Source organism: Wyeomyia smithii, chromosome 2 (genome assembly GCF_029784165.1).
Source record: "Wyeomyia smithii strain HCP4-BCI-WySm-NY-G18 chromosome 2, ASM2978416v1, whole genome shotgun sequence".
NCBI classification, from domain to species: Eukaryota; Metazoa; Arthropoda; class Insecta; order Diptera; family Culicidae; genus Wyeomyia; species Wyeomyia smithii.
This window is the reverse complement of record NC_073695.1, coordinates 17659340-17678807: the sequence shown is the minus strand read 5'-3', so window position 1 is coordinate 17678807 and position 19468 is coordinate 17659340. Positions and strand designations below refer to the sequence as shown.

Genomic DNA, 19468 nt, shown 5'->3' with positions numbered 1-19468 from the left:
TAATCTACCTTGCAGCGGTGACCAATTCTCTAAATGTCTTCCATTCCTTTCTTTCCCAAACTTTGTTCTTGTTTTTGTCTAGTAGCACAAAACTGAGAGTGGCTATTTTTTCATCCTCCGTACCCCATTTTGTATTGTCAGCCCTACAACGAAGCAAATTTACAATCTAGAATAAAAAATCAAAATCAGTGTTCTTACGCCGTGACAGAGTTGCTAGCAATTTGCTGCTTCAGAAAGTCCTTCAGATCTTTGAGAAACTCCAACTTCTTGTCATCCGGACAACCCCTCATCTGCCGACCGCCAACGCCCGGGTACACGTCGCACTGTGGCCGCTGATCCTTAGTCGACGTTCCAGGAATATTTTTTCCTGTATCTTCGTGAACACACCAGCAGTAGCCGGTAGAACGGTAACACTGCACTCGCTGATACCGCCCATCCGCGGTACACTCCGGGACGTAGAGAGCAGTTGCACCACCCTGGAAATCCAATCATTGACTGTTAGATGAAACAAGAAGGTTTTTTTTCTAGTGGAGCATACAAACCTGCTCTTCCAAAGCTGCCGCTCGATCACTTAGGCAATCCGATTCGGCTTCACTATCCTTGAAGATGGGATCTTGTTCACCCTTCAGTTCCAGAGTAGTTTTACCCTGCAGCACTGCGCTCAAAAGTGGGAAAAAGTTAGTATTTAACACCCAGATAGCGGGATAACTATTGCTAGGTTAAACTACTGCAATACAAAACTACCTAAACTACAGATTTTGGTGGAAGCTGATTAATGAACACGGTATCATACGGTGTTGCTCGTTGTATACTTTTGAACCGAAACGATTGAAACCATGAAGACGCATGGTGTTGAAAATTGTCGATATGAGAAACTGTTTGATTTGTATCAAAATGAATATGTCCCCTCTGAAGCTTTCTTTTTGTTGAAATTATTCGTTCACCCCTAGGAAAATACGAATCTTACATTTCTAAAGCGTATGAAAATAGTATAAGTTCAAAATAATTCTAGCTGAAATTAATAATTAGAAGTAAACCACAGAATCGGTCAGACCATTGTCTGCCTTTAATGAAATCTATATTGAACCTTGAAAGTAACTACTAATATATTGATAGTCGAATTCCGTTCAATGATCACCAAGCTAAGGTTTATATTGCACAATAATCCGGACACCTTCAAATCAGTGTAACTCTTGAAATATTCAAGCAAATATAGCTGATGATTTCTACTTTCGCCTACTTTGTTTTTTTTTTATAGGGGGGGGGGGAGGTTTGTAATGATTTATTTATGTACTAAAATATCTATTCAGAATTAGTATTGTGTGTTCTGCCACAAATGGTGACATTTCAACACTATTATATATATTTGTACGCTTTTTAGTGTTATTGAATGTTATTAGCTTTCGCAGTTAAGATAATGTAATTGTAGGAAAATTATTAAACCTACTTGTCAAGAAAAAAAAGGAATAAAAGGAATAAAACGAAACTTAAAATAAACTTAAAACTATCTTACTGACTATATAGTGAGCTAATCGTTGCAATTGAGGATTGCAACGATTTTTGTCGGAATTTGTCGATAATTTGGCTTGACATATTTTCTAATGTTTCTACATTAGTGAGCCTATGTAGCTCGTTCGTGCTAAACCAGGGAGGACGCTTCAAAATCATTTTCAAAAGTTTATTCTGAATCCTTTGAAGTGTCTTCTTCCTGGTTGCACAACAACTTGTCCAGGTGGGAACTGCATATAACATTGTTGGTCTAAATATTTGTTTGTAAATTAACAGTTTATTCTTGAGACAAAGTCTAGAATTCCTGTTGATAAGAGGATATAAACATTTGATATACTTATTGCACTTTGACTGGAGTAAGATTCTTATCATAAATTAGCCCTAAGTATTTAACTTGATCAGACCAATTTAAGACCACACCGTTCATCTTAATAACGTGGTTATGGGTGGGTTTGAGAAATGAAACTCTTGGCTTATGAGGAAAAATAATTAACTGTGTTTTTGAAGCATTAGGGGATATCTTCCATTTTTGTAAGTATGAAGAAAATATATCTAAACTTTTTTGAAGCCGACTGCATTTAACACGAAGGCTTTTTCCTTTTGCGGAAATGCTTGTATCGTCACAAAACAGAGATTTCTCACAACCTGGTGGTAAATCAGGAAGATCAGAAGTAAAAATGTTATATAAGATTGGGCCCAAGATAGTCCCCTGAGGCACACCAGCTCTAACAGGCAATCTATTAGATTTACCATTTAGATAGTTAACCTGGAGAGTGCGGTCAGTTAAATAACTTTGTATCATTTTTGGGAGGTAAAGCGGAAAACTGAAATTTGACATTTTAGCTATTAAACCTTTATGCCAAACACTGTCGAATGCCTTTTCTATATCTAGAAGAGCAGCTCCAGTCGAATAGCCCTCAGATTTATTAGTTCGAATCATATTCGTTACTCTAAGTAACTGATGAGTAGTGGAATGCCCATGGCGAAAACCAAACTGCTCATTTGCAAAAATTGAGTTCTCATTAATATGTGTTATCATTCTATTATTCTTCTATTATTCTATATGTGTTATCATTCTATTATTCTTTCAAAAAGTTTGCTAATAGAGGAAAGTAAACTTATTGGTCGATAACTTGATGCCTCAGCTGGATTCTTTTCGGGTTTTAAAATTGGAGTGACTTTGGCATTTTTCCATTTCGTAGGAAAATGTGCTAGTGCAAAGCATCTGTTAAAAATTTTTACCAAGAAATTTAAAGAGTTTTCGGGAAGTCTTTTGAGGAGGATATAGAAAATCCCATCATCTCCTGGTGCTTTCATGTTTTTGAATTTTTTGAGAATGGTTCGCACCTCATTCAAGTTTGTCTCCAATACCTCTTCGGAAAGAAATTCTTGGGTGGTGATCTGAACATACTTTTGGTTTACTTCATTTTCAATAGGACTTACTACGTTCAAATTGAAGTTATGAACACTCTCAAACTGCTGAGCAAGTTTTTGAGATTTTTGTTCATTCGTTGGAAAAATGCAATCATCATCTTTAAGGACTGGAATGGGCTTCGAGGGTTTCTTAAGAACCTTCGAAAGCTTCCAGAAAGGTTTTGAATAAGGTTTTAGTTGTTCAACTTCTTTCATGAAATTCTCATTTCGCAAGAGAGTGAATCTATGTTTAATTTCCTTTTGTAATTCTTGAAAAAAAATTTTCAAAGCAGGATCACGAGATCTTTGGTATTGACGTCTCCGTATGTTCTTCAAACGTATAAGAAGTTGAAGTTCACTGTCAATAATTGGTGCATTAAATTTCACTCTTGCTTTAGGAACTGATAAATTCCGGGCATTGAGTATTAAGCTGCTAAAATGTTCTAATGCTCTGTCAATGTCAGCACTATTTTGTAAAATAATATCATCATTCAAATTTTCCTCGATCTTAGAACGATATCTATCCCAATTAGTCTTGTGATAATTTAACACAGATTTAGTGGGATTTAAAATAGTTTCATGGGAAAAAGAAAATGTTATGGGAAGATGATCAGAATCAAAGTCAGCATGAGTTAATAAATCACTGCATGAATGGCTTTGATTTGTTAGTACCAAATCAATTGTAGATGGATTTCTAATAGAAGAATAACATGTAGGACCATTTGGAAATAAAACTGAATAAAATCCAGCCGAGCAATCATTAAACAATATTTTTCCATTGGAATTGCTTTGAGCATTATTCCAAGATCGATGTTTCGCATTAAAATCACCGATGATTAAAAATTTAGATTTATTTCTTGTGAGTTTTTGCAAATCTCCCTTGAAATAATTTTTTCGCTCACCAGTGTATTGAAAAGGCAAATACACTGCGGCTATAAATAAAATGCCAATACTTGTTTCAATTTCAATTCCCAAACTCTCGATAACTTTGGTTTCAAGATGGGGTAAAACACGATGTTTTATTCGACGGTGGATAACTATTGCAACTCCACCACAAGCAACATCAATTCTATCAAACCTATGAACCATATAATTTGGGTTCTTTTTTAGTTTAATATTTGGCTTTAAAAGCGTTTCAGTCACAACTGCAATATGCACATCGTGGACTGTTAAAAAATTGAAAAATTCATCCTCTTTCGCTTTTAAAGAGCGAGCATTCCAATTTAGAAAATTTACAGCATTATTTAAAATCATTGCTGAATTTCAATTTCATAACAATAGTAGTTGTAAATTTTATACCTTCTTGAACAGCCTCGTACATCGAGTTACAGTTCAACAAAACGGACATTAGCTGCAGCATGGATTGTTGTAGGTATTCAATCTTTTCGGGAGTTGGATTACCTAAATCAATACTGGCTGACTTTTCAGCACCAAACACGAATGGTTTGTTACTGTTTGAATTTGAAATATTACCTGAAAGGACACTGGCATATGAACAGCCTGGTGTTGCCTGAACAGGATTATTTTTCTGAAATTTGTTATCTGAATTTAAATTATTACCAACAGACACACCTGCTAGTGAAAGTGCTGGTGATGCCTGAACAGTACTGAAAGTCTTTTGATTACCCACATTGACAACAGGTTGTTCAGAATTCCTACGTTGTCTAGAAGCAATAATTTTTGACCTTACAGGACAATTAAAGAAATTAGATTTATGATTTCCCCCACAATTTACACATTTGAAACTATTAGTGATCTCTTTCACGGGGCAGATATCTTTCGTGTGACTAGTGTCACCACAAATCATACATTTTGCAGCCATATGGCAGTTTCGAGTTCCATGACCATAGGCTTGACAATTCCGACATTGCGTAAGATTATGGATTCCTCCATGTCTCCTGAAATTTTCCCACTTTATTCGCACGTTGAATAAAACACGTGCTTTTTCTAAACATTTTAAATTATGTACTTTGGTACGATCAAAATGTACTAAGTAATTTTCCTTGTGTATTCCAGTTTGAAAAATTTTGGCATTTGCCTTTCGTTTCATCAAAATTACTTGGTTGGGGGCAAAACCAAGTGATTCTGACAAACAATCTCTGATTTCATCTCTCCTACTTTGTTTTGTTTTGACATTCCGTTGACAGTGCCCAAAATGTCGACGAACGCATGATGAGTAGAACATGGTGTAACGATTTGATCAAAATATAGGCGCGCGGTGAGGTAGCTATTTTGCGCTGGAGGGATGGCGACGAAACGTCGCTAAGTGACAGCTAGCAAATTTTCAAATAACAACAGTCCATTCGTTTTCTTTTTAGCTTCAAGTCGATAAAATATTAATGTTAGTTACGTTGAGTGGTGTTTCTATTTTTGAGTTCAAGGAAGTAAAACGTAAGTACATTACAAACTATTCATCGTAACATACCTAATTATTTTTTATTGCCAACAAATTTTTTAACAGAGAAACGATCTTTGTTTCATTTCTTTCAGATGGAATACTCATGAACGATCCTAGCCTTCACATATCGACAGCACCCAGCTAATGCAGCACAAGCGCATCCGGATTTCTGGACACCTGACGGACTCATCGCCTTATCCAACCACGAGAAGCCAGACGACGAGACAGCAGTCTTCAAGTACCAACGGCCAGCGTGTGCGGACAAGACGCAATAATAGTGGTAGCAATAGATAGTTAGAATTCGGTCAGCAGGAACCTACTAAATTTTTAACAGAATTCTGAAGAAACAAGATCGTTCCAGTTATCGTATAGTGAATAAATCCATAATAATCTTGAGTACTGAATCAATGTGAATGAAAATGATAGTAAAAGTAGTGAATAAAAAGTGAAGGTTTTCAAAAAGTGATTGATGATTTGTGTTGCTTCAACTCTATGTATATTAGATCAAGATTAAATTTACGGTGATTCGAACCAGAAAAACATATTACATAAAGCGTAATATTAAAAAAAAATATAATAGCCACATTGGTCAGTTTGAAAGAGACTATTCATTAATCAGCATTCTAACGGGTAACAAAATCAATCACTTTCCAGAAAGTGAACAAGACATAGATGTTTCGCGTTGCAGGTTCCTGTCGATGAATTCTTGAAGTAAACTGCTAGTGTGTATTTCCGCGGCTCGCGAATTCTTCATTTATGTTTCACCGATTGTCCTAAACACGAAATATATTGAAAAGCTATAAGAACAAGGTTTGAAAGGTGTTGAATTCCGAATCTTGTGAATTTCCGTTTTTGCAAGATCTAAATGGGGCATTGTTTTTTTGGATAATTATGATCTCCTCTCCACTGCTTCTACATTACTAATTTATCCTTTACCTGTCTATTTGCAAAGAATTATCCCTGCCACCGTAGAATATAAAACGTTCCGATTAATTCGCGTCTTCAATAAAATTTACTGTTTTATCCACTACAGCTGGAAATTTAGATGTTATTTATAAACAAACCGATGCCATGTCAACTGATTTTCCAACATGGCTGACTGTGCTTTTTTAAAATACCGTTACACCATGTATCTATACATCATGAACGAACGAAAAAGACGTGCGCGAACGGTTCTTGTACAGCCGTTTCGAAAATTCTCACCTTTCGTGCACTCGCAAAAAAATTAATTTGCCCAAAACCACATTCCACAATGTGTTAAAAATATTGCCAAAACCTTTGAGTGTCGGAAGGAAACCAAGAAGTGACGAAAATCTTGGTCGTGCAGATAGTTCAATGGACAGAAAAGGAAAGGAGATTTCGGAGAGGAATCCGAACCTCTCTATCGGAAGTGTGACTCGAAAAGTAGGAAGTTGAGAACCCGGGACAGAAATTTTCGTAGGGCTTTTTTTTTTCTTAAACATTTAAGGTAAGACAATTGCAAATTGTGAAATGTCTTAACGCTCCGCTGGAAGGTGACGAGCAAAAAATTGAAAGCGGCTTAAGAACGGTGATTCAGTGGATTTCAGCACTAATAGATTTTACGAAAAACTTGATGGAATCTTTCGTGGCCACGTCCCTTTTCGCCGATCCTCCAGCGGCACTGTATGCAAGCGTTGATGAAACATTGAACTTCGTACTCTACGCAACAAACTCCGCAAGGAATATTTCAACTCTAAATCTGAGGACAGTCGTAACACTCTTCCTTCGAACGAAAGTCAGTGCAACTCACTGCTAACAACCAACTTAAAAAATAATGTTGAGAGAACGCAGTCAAACCCCAAGCTAAACCCTTCAATGTTCTGGAAATTTATGCGATCACAGAGAACGTGCAATCGCGTTCCTACCACGGTGTCTTTGAATAGAACAACGGCAAATTCTCCCAATGAGGTGACAAATCTGTTTGTGAAATTTTTTCAGTTCGTTTATAATGCAAGTCCCGCACCTTTTGTGGTACACAGAGTTGATGGGGGGCCATCCACATACCACGTGGACAGACTTTTAACGATTATTATCCCCCCCCCGTGGACAAATGCCCAAATAAATTCTTTTTTTTTTTTTTGTAAGGACCGTGGACATTTCACGAAATTTTAACACGGATTCGTTTAGCGTCGCTCTACTACGACGAACTTGATACACTGTTTTAAAAATTGAACTCACATTCAAGTTGATTCTATCTACATTGACTTTGCAAAAGCATTCGACACGGTACCTCACGTGCATGTCTAACGAACTAAGAGCGTCAGGTCTCCGTGATTGGCTTATTGAATGGATCCTTTCTTACTTAAGCAATCGATACGCTTTCGTAAAATTACATTCAACTTGTTCAAGATCTTTTTCGATCACCTCGGGCGTTTCACGAGGTAGTGTCCTGGGCCGCTGATCTTCGTATTGTTTGTGAATGATTTATGTCCTCGTATATCATGTTTCAAGCAGTTGTATGCAAACGACCTGAAGATGTACATGTACAATCATAACTTCCAATCTCGATTGCTTGGCTCTCCAACGTGATAATCTAATCTAATACATTATCTGGTAGGCATATCTTTTCTCCTCAGAAAATCTGTAGAGTGTAGGTGAATATCTTTCACTGTGAAAACAACTGCCCTCACACTGGAGAGCAAATCAACGTACATGCTAGAAAAGAACGACGGGCCATGGTATTTCGCGAACTTCCAAAAAGCGCTTTGGGGAAATCTTTCTCTTGAGAGACAATAAACTAAGGTGTACTTTTTTACACGTTTGGACATTACGCACAATAATTACACAGCAGAGCTATCTGTGGTGCTTTTTACAGTTTGTTTCTGAGCATAGCAGAAAAGAAAAAGAGATTGGATAGTAGTGGGAGAAAAAATAGACTACGTTGCTCATGTCGAATTTGTTTTTGTGGTGTAGCTACACGTGGACTACGCTTATGCTAAATTGTTTTCTCGCCAGTGTACACTGTGGTGTACTTCTGCGCATTTTCTTTACAGTGATTCACCCCTCTTGTTTCTCTCAAATTTGGGGTGAGCTGGAAGTGAATGAGTGAAAGTCTCTCTGTAAGTGGTAAAGACCAGAGCCTGAGAAAGTCATTTTCAATTGACAATTATCAGGTTATTGTGACGCTTTGACCCGTCGCTTTCAATTGAAAAGCTTTTGTATCATTCTCAAGCACTTCGTGAGTCACATGAAAACTACTCGGATGCTCTTGCTTGGATTTTGACAACTAAAAGGCTAGAAAATGATACAAATGCGTTTCAATTGAAAGAGAAGATTATCACCATCACTCTCACATGGCGATTCTCAATTGAAACTGGCAATGATCGCTAGCGGAGACAGGAGGCTTCCATACAGTACTTCGCACAAATATATGGAAGAGGGAGAAAAGAAAACCGTGACGATATGAAACGGAGGACATCAAAACCATTCCCACAATTCGAAGTGGTTACGCAGCGCCTTGCGCCAGTGATCAACAGCGAAAAAAATTTCGAAATATTGATCGGAACTTGCGTGTCGTATTTATTGGATACCGTTGCCGTTTTCGCTGTGGCTTGCGGTATTAGAAAATTATCATCAAACGACGCTAGTTTCAATTGAGACGCTCAAGGAAATGAAAGATTCTCTCTCTCCGTCACTCTCTCCGTCAATTGAAATAGTCATCAGTTTCATTTGAAACGATCCGTTGAACAACAGACGGGAAAGAGAGAAAGAAGTGACTCGATGACAGCAGCCAGAAGGAATTAAGTGAAAATAAAACTGTTCAAATTGAAATGACAGCGCGAAATAATCAGTTTCATTGTTTTGTTTCGAAAATGTTGAGCCCCGGTAAAGATACTTCGGAGTGCAGAAAGAAGTAGTGTGGTAAAAGCATTGCTACACGCAGGCACATATTGAAAGAGAAGTGCGCGGCAAATTTTCTCTCCGCTTTTTCCACATACTGAAGAGAATGACAAGCATGTTCTTTCGTCGCTGTACCACCGTCAATCACCAGTACACCCTGGTATCATCTTCGTTTGAACGTGTCTCCTCCATCACCGGCATAGGTGTTACACTAGACCAGGCTTATAAAAATGACTGTATATCAATGACAGCAAGTTTTCAACTAATTCGATTCTCATTGTATTGCACAGCTCTCCCTGCTCCCCGTACATTCAGTACATAACCCGACAGCCACTGACGACAGTACACACATGTAATGCCGAACGGGCTGTTGTTTTTCAGCTCCTTATTCAAACTGTCGCTGATGACAACCTATAATTTCCGACATCCTTCGGCACGAATCCGAGCGGGATGTCAGATGATTATGATTCACGAAAGTAAGGCTGATGCTATAATAAAAGCGAGATGGTGCGAAACACGTTTTTACCTTTCTCCTAGAAAGGTATAGCAATCACTTGCAAAACCGAAAGTATAAAAGTGCTCCAAAGGGCCGAATGGCATATATCACTCGACTCAGCTCGACGAGCTGAGCATTTTCTGTATGTGTGTGTATGTGTGTATGTGTGTGTGTGTGTGTGTGTATGTGCAGATTTTTATTCTCACTCACTTTTCCCAGAGATGGCTGGGCCGATTTTCATGACATTAATTGCAAATGAAAGGTCTTGTTGCCTCATAAGACCCTATTGATTTTTATTGTAATCGGATTTTTAGTTTAGAGGTTATGTTTAAAAATGTGAAAATCATGAAACATCATTATCTCAGAAACTACACAACCGATTTGAAAATTGGTCTCAGAAGAACGGGCTAACTAGAAAACCCTTAAGTTTTGAATTTGATAAAGATTGAACTTGTGGTTCAAAAGTTATGAAAAGAAACGTGTTCTGAAGACTGTTTAATCTCACTCATGTTTCTCAGAGATGGCTGTACCGATTTTCATAAAATTAGTGTCAAATGGAAGGTCTTATTGCCCCATAAGACCCTATTGATTTGTTTTGCAATCGGACTATTACTTTGCCTGTTATGTTTAAAAATGTGAAATCCAGCTATGCAAAGGAACATATTCCGAAGACTACTTTGACTCACTCACTTTTCTCAGAGATGGCCGACCCGATTTCCACAAAATTAGTGTCAAATGAATGGTCCAGCTGCCTCAGAAGACCCTATTGAATTTTACTGTAATCGAACTGTAACTTCATTTGTAATGTGCCGACTAGTGAAAATCACGAAACTTCATTATCTCAGAAACTACACAACCGATTTGATTATTATTATCAGATGAGCGGGCTAGTTAAGGGTTAACTGATGAATTATGATTGAACACGTGGTTTCAAACTTTAGCTGCCCTACACGTTCCCATTTCATTTGATTATAATCGAACTTGAGCAACCGTTATGTATTAAATTGTTAATAAAACAACGAAAGTCAATTATCTCAAAGATTACATGACTTATTTGAACATAACTAGTGTCATACGAACGAGTCATCTCTCAAACTTACAAATAACAAACTTCATAACAATTGGATATGTGGCTCAAAAGTTATGGAAAGAAGAGAAATTTAAAAACTATACCTGCTTTGATCGATATATGTGGCCTCAACATAATTTAAATGTGGTATCGTACTATTTGAACGTTCCAAGTTTATTGATTCCTTGCGGTTTGTTTGAAGTCTGCAAATGCACGACGAATCGGCCATAGGATATGATCAAAGTCAAATAACAAATCGTTTGAAATGAATGGTTTTATCGAAATGACAACATCCTCGTCTTTTGGCTTCTGTACATCGCCTTAATTCTGAGTATATTCATATTGAGTGGTATTCTGTCATTATCAGCAGACTTTCTGGCATCAACCTGACACCGGAAATATCCATATTGGGAGGTATTTTTGGTTGTTTGCCAGAAACTAATAGTGGTCGTCTTCAAATTCAAAAAAGTGTCCAGGGTCAATGTTTGGTTTCTATGCATCATCACGTTTACGGAAATATCCATATTGAGTATTATTCGGTCATTTCCGACTGTTGCCTATAAGTTGCCATCTAGCAATTCAAAATGGTGCCTGAGGTCAATTGTTAGCTCTTTGCATCATTCTGGTTCCAGAGATACTCATATTGCATACTATTTGTTTATTTTAGGCTGTTTTTCACAAACCGGTAGTCGCCATCTTGGATTTCAAAATGGTATTTAGGATACTGGTTTAAGAAAAACTCATATTGAGTGATATTTGGTCACTTTGGACTGTTTTTCAGAATCCGAAAGTCGTCATTTTGTACTTTAAAATTGCCTGTGAAATCAATTTCTGTCATCTGGGCGTAATTCTGGTTCCGACATTCATATTGAATGGTATTTGGTCATTTCCGGCTGTTTGCCAGACACCGGAAGTCACCATCTTAAAATTCAAGATTGTATCTGTGATCAATTTTTAGCTTCTGTGCATCTTTCTGGTTCCAGAAATACTAATATTTAATGGGAATCGTCAATTTCAGGCTGTTTTCCAGAAACCGAAAGTTGCCATCTTACAATTCAAAATGTTGTCTTAAGTCGATTTGTGGCTCCAGTGCATCATTAGGGTTCCGGAAATACCCATACTAGGTGGTATTTGGTCGTTTGCCGCTGTTTTTCCGACACCGGAAGTCGCCATTTTTGATTTCATAATGGCATTTGGAGAAAATTTCTGGATTTTGAACGGCATACTGGTTAAAGAAAAACTCATATTGGGTGGTATTTGGTCATTTTCTGCTGTTTTCAGAAACCGGAAGTCGCCATTTTAGAATTTAAAATGCTATCTGTGGTCGATTTTAGCTCCTGTGTATTATTTTAGATCTGGATATTATTATATTGGGTGGAAATCGGCCATTTTCGGCTGTTTTCCAGAAACCGGAAGTTGCCATCTTACAATCAAAAATGTTGTCTGAGGTCGATTATGGAACATATTTGTTACCACTAAAAACATTCACCTGCCAATATGGTTCCATTTAGTTGATTAGTTCGCGAGATGTGCGAAAATTTGTAAAGAAACATGTACTTCCAGAAGAGGGAGGGGCGGCAAACCATTATGGACATATTTGTTACCTCTAAAAATATTTACTCGCCAAATTCTGTTCCATTTGGTTGATTAGTTCTCAAGATGTGCACAAATTTGTGTTTCATCCAACTATTATGGACATATTAGTTACCCCTTAAATCATCCACATGCCAAATTCGGTTTCATTTGCTTGGTTTGTTCTTGAGATGTGCAGAAATTTATGTTTCATTTGTATGGGACCCCTCCCTTCCAGAAGAGGGAGGGGTCTCAAACTATCATAGGAACCTTTATCGGCACCAAAAACCCCTACATACAAATTTTCACATCGATCGGTTCGGTAGTTTTCGGGCCTATATGGACTTGACTGCATTTTTATATGTATCGATTACAACATCAATATTTTAGAACCTAAAGAGTGAATATACATTTATTGGATTGAAGCGTTCATGTGAATCTATTTTTACAAATAAAAAATTGTATGAGAAAGGCTGGGTCTGCCCGCTAGGTGGATTAATTTAGGTTTTTATGTAGGGAATAATATCAACAATGGAAACACATATGAAACGGTTTGCTTCGTATTCATTATGCCACCGGCCTAAGATAAAAGGAGAAACGAAAAAAATGCGAGTCAATGACAGCTGCAATAGTTTATTCATGAGGCTGTGAGAGTAAAAAGAACGAGCTGTTGTTAGTATAGTGTCGCCATACAGTCTTTTTACAAATCCTGCGCTAGACTCCAAACTGTGGTTCAACGACCACGTAGTATTAATTTAATCGCACGCATGTGCTGTTCTTGGATTCATCCGGCGATACGTTTGTTATTTTACGGATATCTATGCTCTGAAGACACTGTACTACACTTTTGTAACCTTCTAGAGTACGCTGCTCCCATTTCGGCTCCGTTTCATATTTAGCTTGTTATCAAAATTGAACGGATACAGAGACTGTTCATCAGGTTTGCGCTACGCAATTTACCATGACAAGATCCTCTTCATCTCTCGGAATATCCAACTCGCTGCGCATTAATCAATTTGGAAACGTTTGGATCAAGACGACAGAGAATCCAGATAATACTTATTTTCGACATACTTGACGGAAACATCGACTGCCTTCAATTCCACTTTAAGTTCCTCTCCGGCAACTTAAAAGACCTTCGCTTTTTTCTGTTTCTATATACAGAACTGCTTAGGACCAGAACAATCCATTTAACTTTTGCCTGAGGGTCTTCAACGATGTGGGTGATCACTTTTTACTATCTCTAAGAATTGTTTTTCAAAGAATTAGGAATAGGTAGGGTAGTCTTGCATAGACCATCGCACAGTGCACAGTGGTCCAATAAGGCAAAAATTTGAACCTAATTCCATAGCGTCTTTCACCTTCGTTCTACCTTAATAGTTTCTTCGGAACGATTGTTTATTTAAATGACCCGCATAATCGCAAATTGTCAAAAAATTTGGAAAGTTTACTATACTAAAAATAAAAAATCTAACTTTTTTGTGTTCAAAGATGGAGGAATGGTTTATTCAGAAAAGTTGTTGGAAATTCAAAAATATGAAACTTTGTTGAACGAATAAAAATCCTAACTTTTTTCGGCAGAAAGTTATAAAATATATTTTATGGTACTTACTTAAAATTAAGTTTTTTGTACTTAACTTTTGTTGGTTGCATTTTACACGCAAGTGTTGTTCGCAGAAATTGTTAGGATACACATAACACAAATTTTCCCCAAAGACCATATACAGTCAGGTTTTTTTTTTACACGGGGGATACGTACCTCGTAGAAAAAACCGCGTTAATTCAAAAATCCGCGTAAAAAAAAACCGCGCTAATTCAAAAATCCGCGTAAAAAAACCGCGTTAATTCAAAAATCCGCGTAAAAAACACGTTTTTTAAAAAATCCGCGTAAAGTAGTCCAGCAAGAAGGGCTTTAGAAAAAACCCGAGACGCTCTAGAACCAGTATTTGAAATTGTCCTCTTTGACGGTCATTCCGGATCTTTCGATGGACGGAGAGTATTTTTTGGACTAAGTCTTTTACTAGATAAACACATAAACGTTTCTGGTTCCAATTCCAAACCAACGTTAATTCAAAAATTCGCGAAAATTTTTTTGAATTAGCGCGGTATCGCGTAAAAAAACCGCGTTAATTCAAAAATCCGCGTAAAAAAACCTCGTAGAAAAATTTCTGCGTATAAAAAAACCGCGTAAAACAACCTGACTGTAAATCTAGGATTTTTTCTTATTTCATATTTTTAGCTTATTTTTTCGATAACTCATGTTTTAGCTTATTTTTTCGATAACTTCAAGAACGTATAGGTTAAAAAGGGGCAAAAGGAATCATGATGTCAAAACTTTTCCTTAGTTAAGCTGAAGTACTATGAACTCCTTTAGGTTTCATTTGTCCCAATCCACCCATATTTGAGTACGGCGAGCATATGTCACAGTAGGTTTTCATATATCAATAATACTAACTTTTTTGTGTTAAGAGATAGAGAAATGGCTTATTCAGCAAAGTTTTAGAACGTGCAAAAATATCAAACTTTGCTAAACAAACGAAATTCCTATCTTCATTGAGTACAGAGTTACAGAGTATTCTCTATAAAAGTTACTTAAAAGTAAGTTTTTTGTACTTAACTTTTGTTAGTTACATTTTACAAGAAAGCGTTGTTCTAAAGAAGCATTTGGGCATACAGAACACACGTTTTGCCGTTCTCCTAGAAAGGTATAGCAATCACTGGAAAAACCGAAGGTATAAAAGTGGTCCCAATGGCCGAATGTCATATACCACTCGACTTCTTTCGGCGAACTGAGCATTTTCTGTATGTATGTATGTATGTGTGTGTGTATGTGCAACTTTTTTTTCTCACTCACTTTTCTCAGAGATGGCTGGACCGATTTCCATAAAATTAATTGCAAATGAAAGGTATAGTTGCGCCATAGGTTGCTATTGAATTTCATTGTAATCGGATTCTTAGTTTATAGGTTATGTATCAAAATGTAAAAATCACGAAACATCAATATCTCAGAAACCACACAACCCATTTCAATAAAACTGGTTTTAAAAGATTGGGCTGTCCCCAGAACCCTTAACTTTTGAATTTCGTTATGATTGAACATATGGTTCAAAAGTTATGTAAAGAAAAGTTATCCTGAGGTTGTTTAAACTCACTCATTTTTCTCAGTGATGGCTGAACCGCTTTTCACAAAATTAGTGTCAAATGAAAGGTCTAGTTGCCCCATAGGTTGCTATTGAATTTCATTGCAATCGGATTGTAACTGTGTCCGTTGTTCATAAAAATGTGAAATCACATAATGAAAGAAAACATATTGACTTTCTCCTAACGATCACTGGCTAATTAAAAGGTAGAAAAATTTTTGAAATGGCCGAATGTCATATACTACTCATCTCAGTTCGACGAATCGAGCATTTTCTGCATATATGCATGTATAGGTGTATATGTTTGTGTGTGGGTGTGTACGTGTGTATGTGCAATTTCTTTCGCACTCACTTTTCTCAGAGATGGTCTGAACGATTCTTTCTATCTTGGTGTCAAATGAAGGGTCTATTTGCCGCTTAGGTTGCTATTGAATTTTATTGTAATCAAACTTTTAGTTTTGGCGCTGCGTCAGAATGTGAAAAACGCTCTTATATCTCAGAAGCTATGAACATAGTTGAATTCAAATAAATGGGCTTTTAAACCCTTAAACAATGAATTTCATAATGTTTAAACATGTGGTTTGAAATTTATAGAAAGAAACGTAACCCGCAGACTGTTTGAAACTATAGCTACGATCAAAATATGTGGCCTCAACATCATTTAAATTTAATATTGTACTATTTCAATGTTTGCGGCCTTGCTCGGGATTGAAGTTGAAATCAAAAGTCATTTCTATCATTTCACTTTTTGCCTTTTTCCTAGAAAGGTATAGCAATCACTGCAAAAACTAAAGGTATAAAAGTGCTCAAAAGGGCCGAATGTCGTATACCACTCGACTCAGTTCGACGAGCTGAGCATTTTCTGCATGTTTGTGTGTAACGCTCTCCCAATCTCACTCGATTTTCTCAGAGATGGCTGACCGATTTCAATGAAATCAATTGCAAATTAAGGTTCTAGTTTCCCTATAAGACCCTATTGAATTTTATTGTAATCTGATTTCTAGTTTAGAGGTTATGTATCAAAATGTAAAAATCACGAAACATCAATGATTTGAACAAAATTGGTTTCAAATGAACGGTCTACCTAAAAACCCTCAACTTTTGAATTTTATGAAGATTGAATATATGGTTCAGAAGTTACAGAAAGAAACGTGTTCTGGAGACTGTTTAATCTCACTCATGTTTCTCAGAGATGGCTGGACCGATTTTCATAAAATCAGTGTCATATGGAAAGTCTTGTTGCCCCATAAGACCCTAATGATTTTTTTTTTTTGCGAACGGATTATTACTTTTCCTGTTATGTTTAAAAATGTGAAATCCAGCTATGAAAAGAAACATATTCTGATGACCACTTGGGCTCACTCACTTTTCTCAGAGATGGTTGACCCGATTTCCACAGAATTAGTATCAAATGAAAGGTCTAGCTGCCACATAACACCCTGTTGAATTTTGCTGTAATCGGAATGTAACTTCGTCTGTAATGTATCGAAATGTGAAAATCACTAAACTTCATTATTTTAGAAACTACACAACAGATCGAATGAACGGGATAGTTAAGGGTTAACTGATGAATTATGATTGAACACTTGGTTTCAAAGTTTGGCTCCCCCATACGTTCCCTTTTCATTTGATTGTAATCAAATTTAAGCAACCATTATGTTTTAATTTGTAAAACAACGAAAGTCTATTATCTCAAGTATTAAACGACTTATTTGAACATAACAAGTGTCATACAAACGAGTCATCTCTCAAACTTACAAATAACAAACTTCATAAAATTTGATATACTGTTCAAAAGTTTGCAAAGAAAAGAAATTCAAAGTCTATTCAACACTATAGCGGCTTTGATCAATACATATGGCCTCAACATGATTTAAATGTGGTATCGTACTATTTGAACGTTCCCGGTATCGCTCGTGATTAAATTGTTCGAAATTAAGAGTCATTTCTTATATTTCGCTATTTCTGAATCACTAACATTACGTCAAATTTCATATTTTATACTTTAATTACAACATCAATATTTTAGAACCCAAAGAGTGAATATACCTTTTTGGATTTAAGCATTTATGTAAATCTATTTTTACAAATAATAAGTTTGAATAAGAAAGGCTGAGTCTGGCCGCTAGGTGGATTAATTTAGGTTTTGTTGAAGGCCACACGTCTGCAGGACTTTTCCTTAGCAAGTTATAGCATATTTTAGCTTATTTTTTCGATAATTTTAACATTTTTCATATTTTTGACATTTTTAACAGTTTTGACACTTTTACATTGTTTACATTCAAACAAACAAATCGGTCATCTCAAATTTTTTCCCAATACGTTTTCTAGATAGAGAATTTCAATTTAGTTGACTGAAACTCTTAGGGAAAAAAGTTTTTCTTACATAAACTCATTCATATGCAGCATTTTTTACAACAATTTAGTTGTCTATTGAAAAAAAAATAATTTAAAAAAAATGGAACGATCGATTTTATTTTTCATTTACTGAAAAAAAATCTTTTGGAAATGAACTTTTTTCAGTGTAAAATCTCAACTTGATTTTTTTCAATATTTTAAAATCACAGTTCGGAGAATTCCCTAGAAAGTCATCTAGTGACAACTTCTCCCTATTTGTTGTCATTTATACAGAGTGCGGCAGGGAAAAATGCGAAAATGTTTAAGCTTTAATATTGGGGTAATTTGTTTTACTAATGACTTATTCCTGTTGACAGTGTATTCGGTTACGTTCACTTTCAAGAGCTCAAAATTCGAATTATTTTATTGAAAATTAAAAAAAATGAACGCTAAAGAAGGTATTACGAGCTTACCGCTCGCCTAGAAGACGCGAAGATGGTTTCCAGGGTAATAGGTTGTTTTTGAACACGTTTTATCGCATTAAAAAGTCTCTACTGGATTGCCCTAAGCAGCGGAACCCGTAAAGTAAAGGTTCGCGGTTTGCACGTACGCTAAACGTGATCAAATCGGCCCGCACAAAGATTCCTAACAGCCAACAGGGAACATGCTAAGGAAGCCAACATTTCTGTAAAATTGATCTTCTAGAGGTAGCATGAAACATTACTTATGAAGCGGGCAAAGGAGCTACAAATAACTCTTTCGAAGAGATTGTTTTTTTTTTTTGAAAAAGGAAAGAGTTATAATGCTGTTGTCCGGCGAATAGCTATTCAACATCCATACTCCGGCAAGTTCCATGATGTTTGACTTGGTGGTGTGCAACGGTTTGAAAACGCCGTTTGTTCTATTGACGCTGGCGTTAAAATCAATATCGTAGTGAATAGCATTATTTTGAAGAACCAAGTAGTTCATAAAAACAATTTGAAGTATTACCACACAGTTTCGCATTTTTTCTGCCGCACCCTGTATATATCGTTCAGAAAATAAAAACTTCAACCCTTTTCAAATATTAGTTCAGATAATTTTCAATAAAAGGACGCTTGGATTAGTAAGACCTATACGCCCACAAAGTTTCATTGAATTCTGGCATTGCCAACATCTGGTTAAGTTTGCGCGAAATGCGCTATTTATGACATCTTGGATATTCTTGATATTGTTAACATTAATAGAATTTTTCTAACATACCATGGTTTTTGAAGACAAATGACTCAAAATACACGATCATCAACAAAATACATAGGTAAGAAACGTTTTTGAATTTCGTAATCTTGTTTCATGAGTACCCAATCATTACTTGGAATGTAAAGGTGAATTTAAATTACAGCCGAGAGAAAAAGTGCGACATCCGAGAACATTACACCATCGATGATCCGTGTCGAAAAACAGTTCCAACTCTAATATAATAAAAATATATCTCTATATTACTTTACTGGAAAAAAAATTACAACCGAACAGTTCTAAACACACAACAAATAACAGTATAATGAGAGAAATGACAGATGTTAAGGATGAGTTACAAAAAAAAGATTAAATTTTGCCAAGTACCAAAATTAGTGTTCAAAGTGGGTTTCCGTTTGAATGTTTTGTTTTGCTTTTTTTTGTTTGGTTTTGAAAAT

The 19468-nt window shown here is 36.3% G+C and overlaps 1 protein-coding gene across 5 annotated transcripts in view; it reads right to left on the bottom strand.

The window, feature by feature from the left end:
• The window catches only part of LOC129721217 (SPARC-related modular calcium-binding protein 2), an 81374-nt gene that overhangs the window by 736 nt on the left and 61170 nt on the right, over positions 1 to 19468 (bottom strand). For all 5 annotated transcript variants that reach the window (XM_055673522.1, XM_055673520.1, XM_055673524.1 and 2 more), the window contains 3 exons: positions 543 to 655; positions 199 to 476; positions 9 to 143 (listed from right to left, as the gene is read on the bottom strand). In XM_055673522.1, coding sequence (XP_055529497.1) covers positions 9 to 143; positions 199 to 476; positions 543 to 655 — 526 coding nt within the window. The remainder of the gene's footprint in view (positions 1 to 8; positions 144 to 198; positions 477 to 542; positions 656 to 19468) is intronic.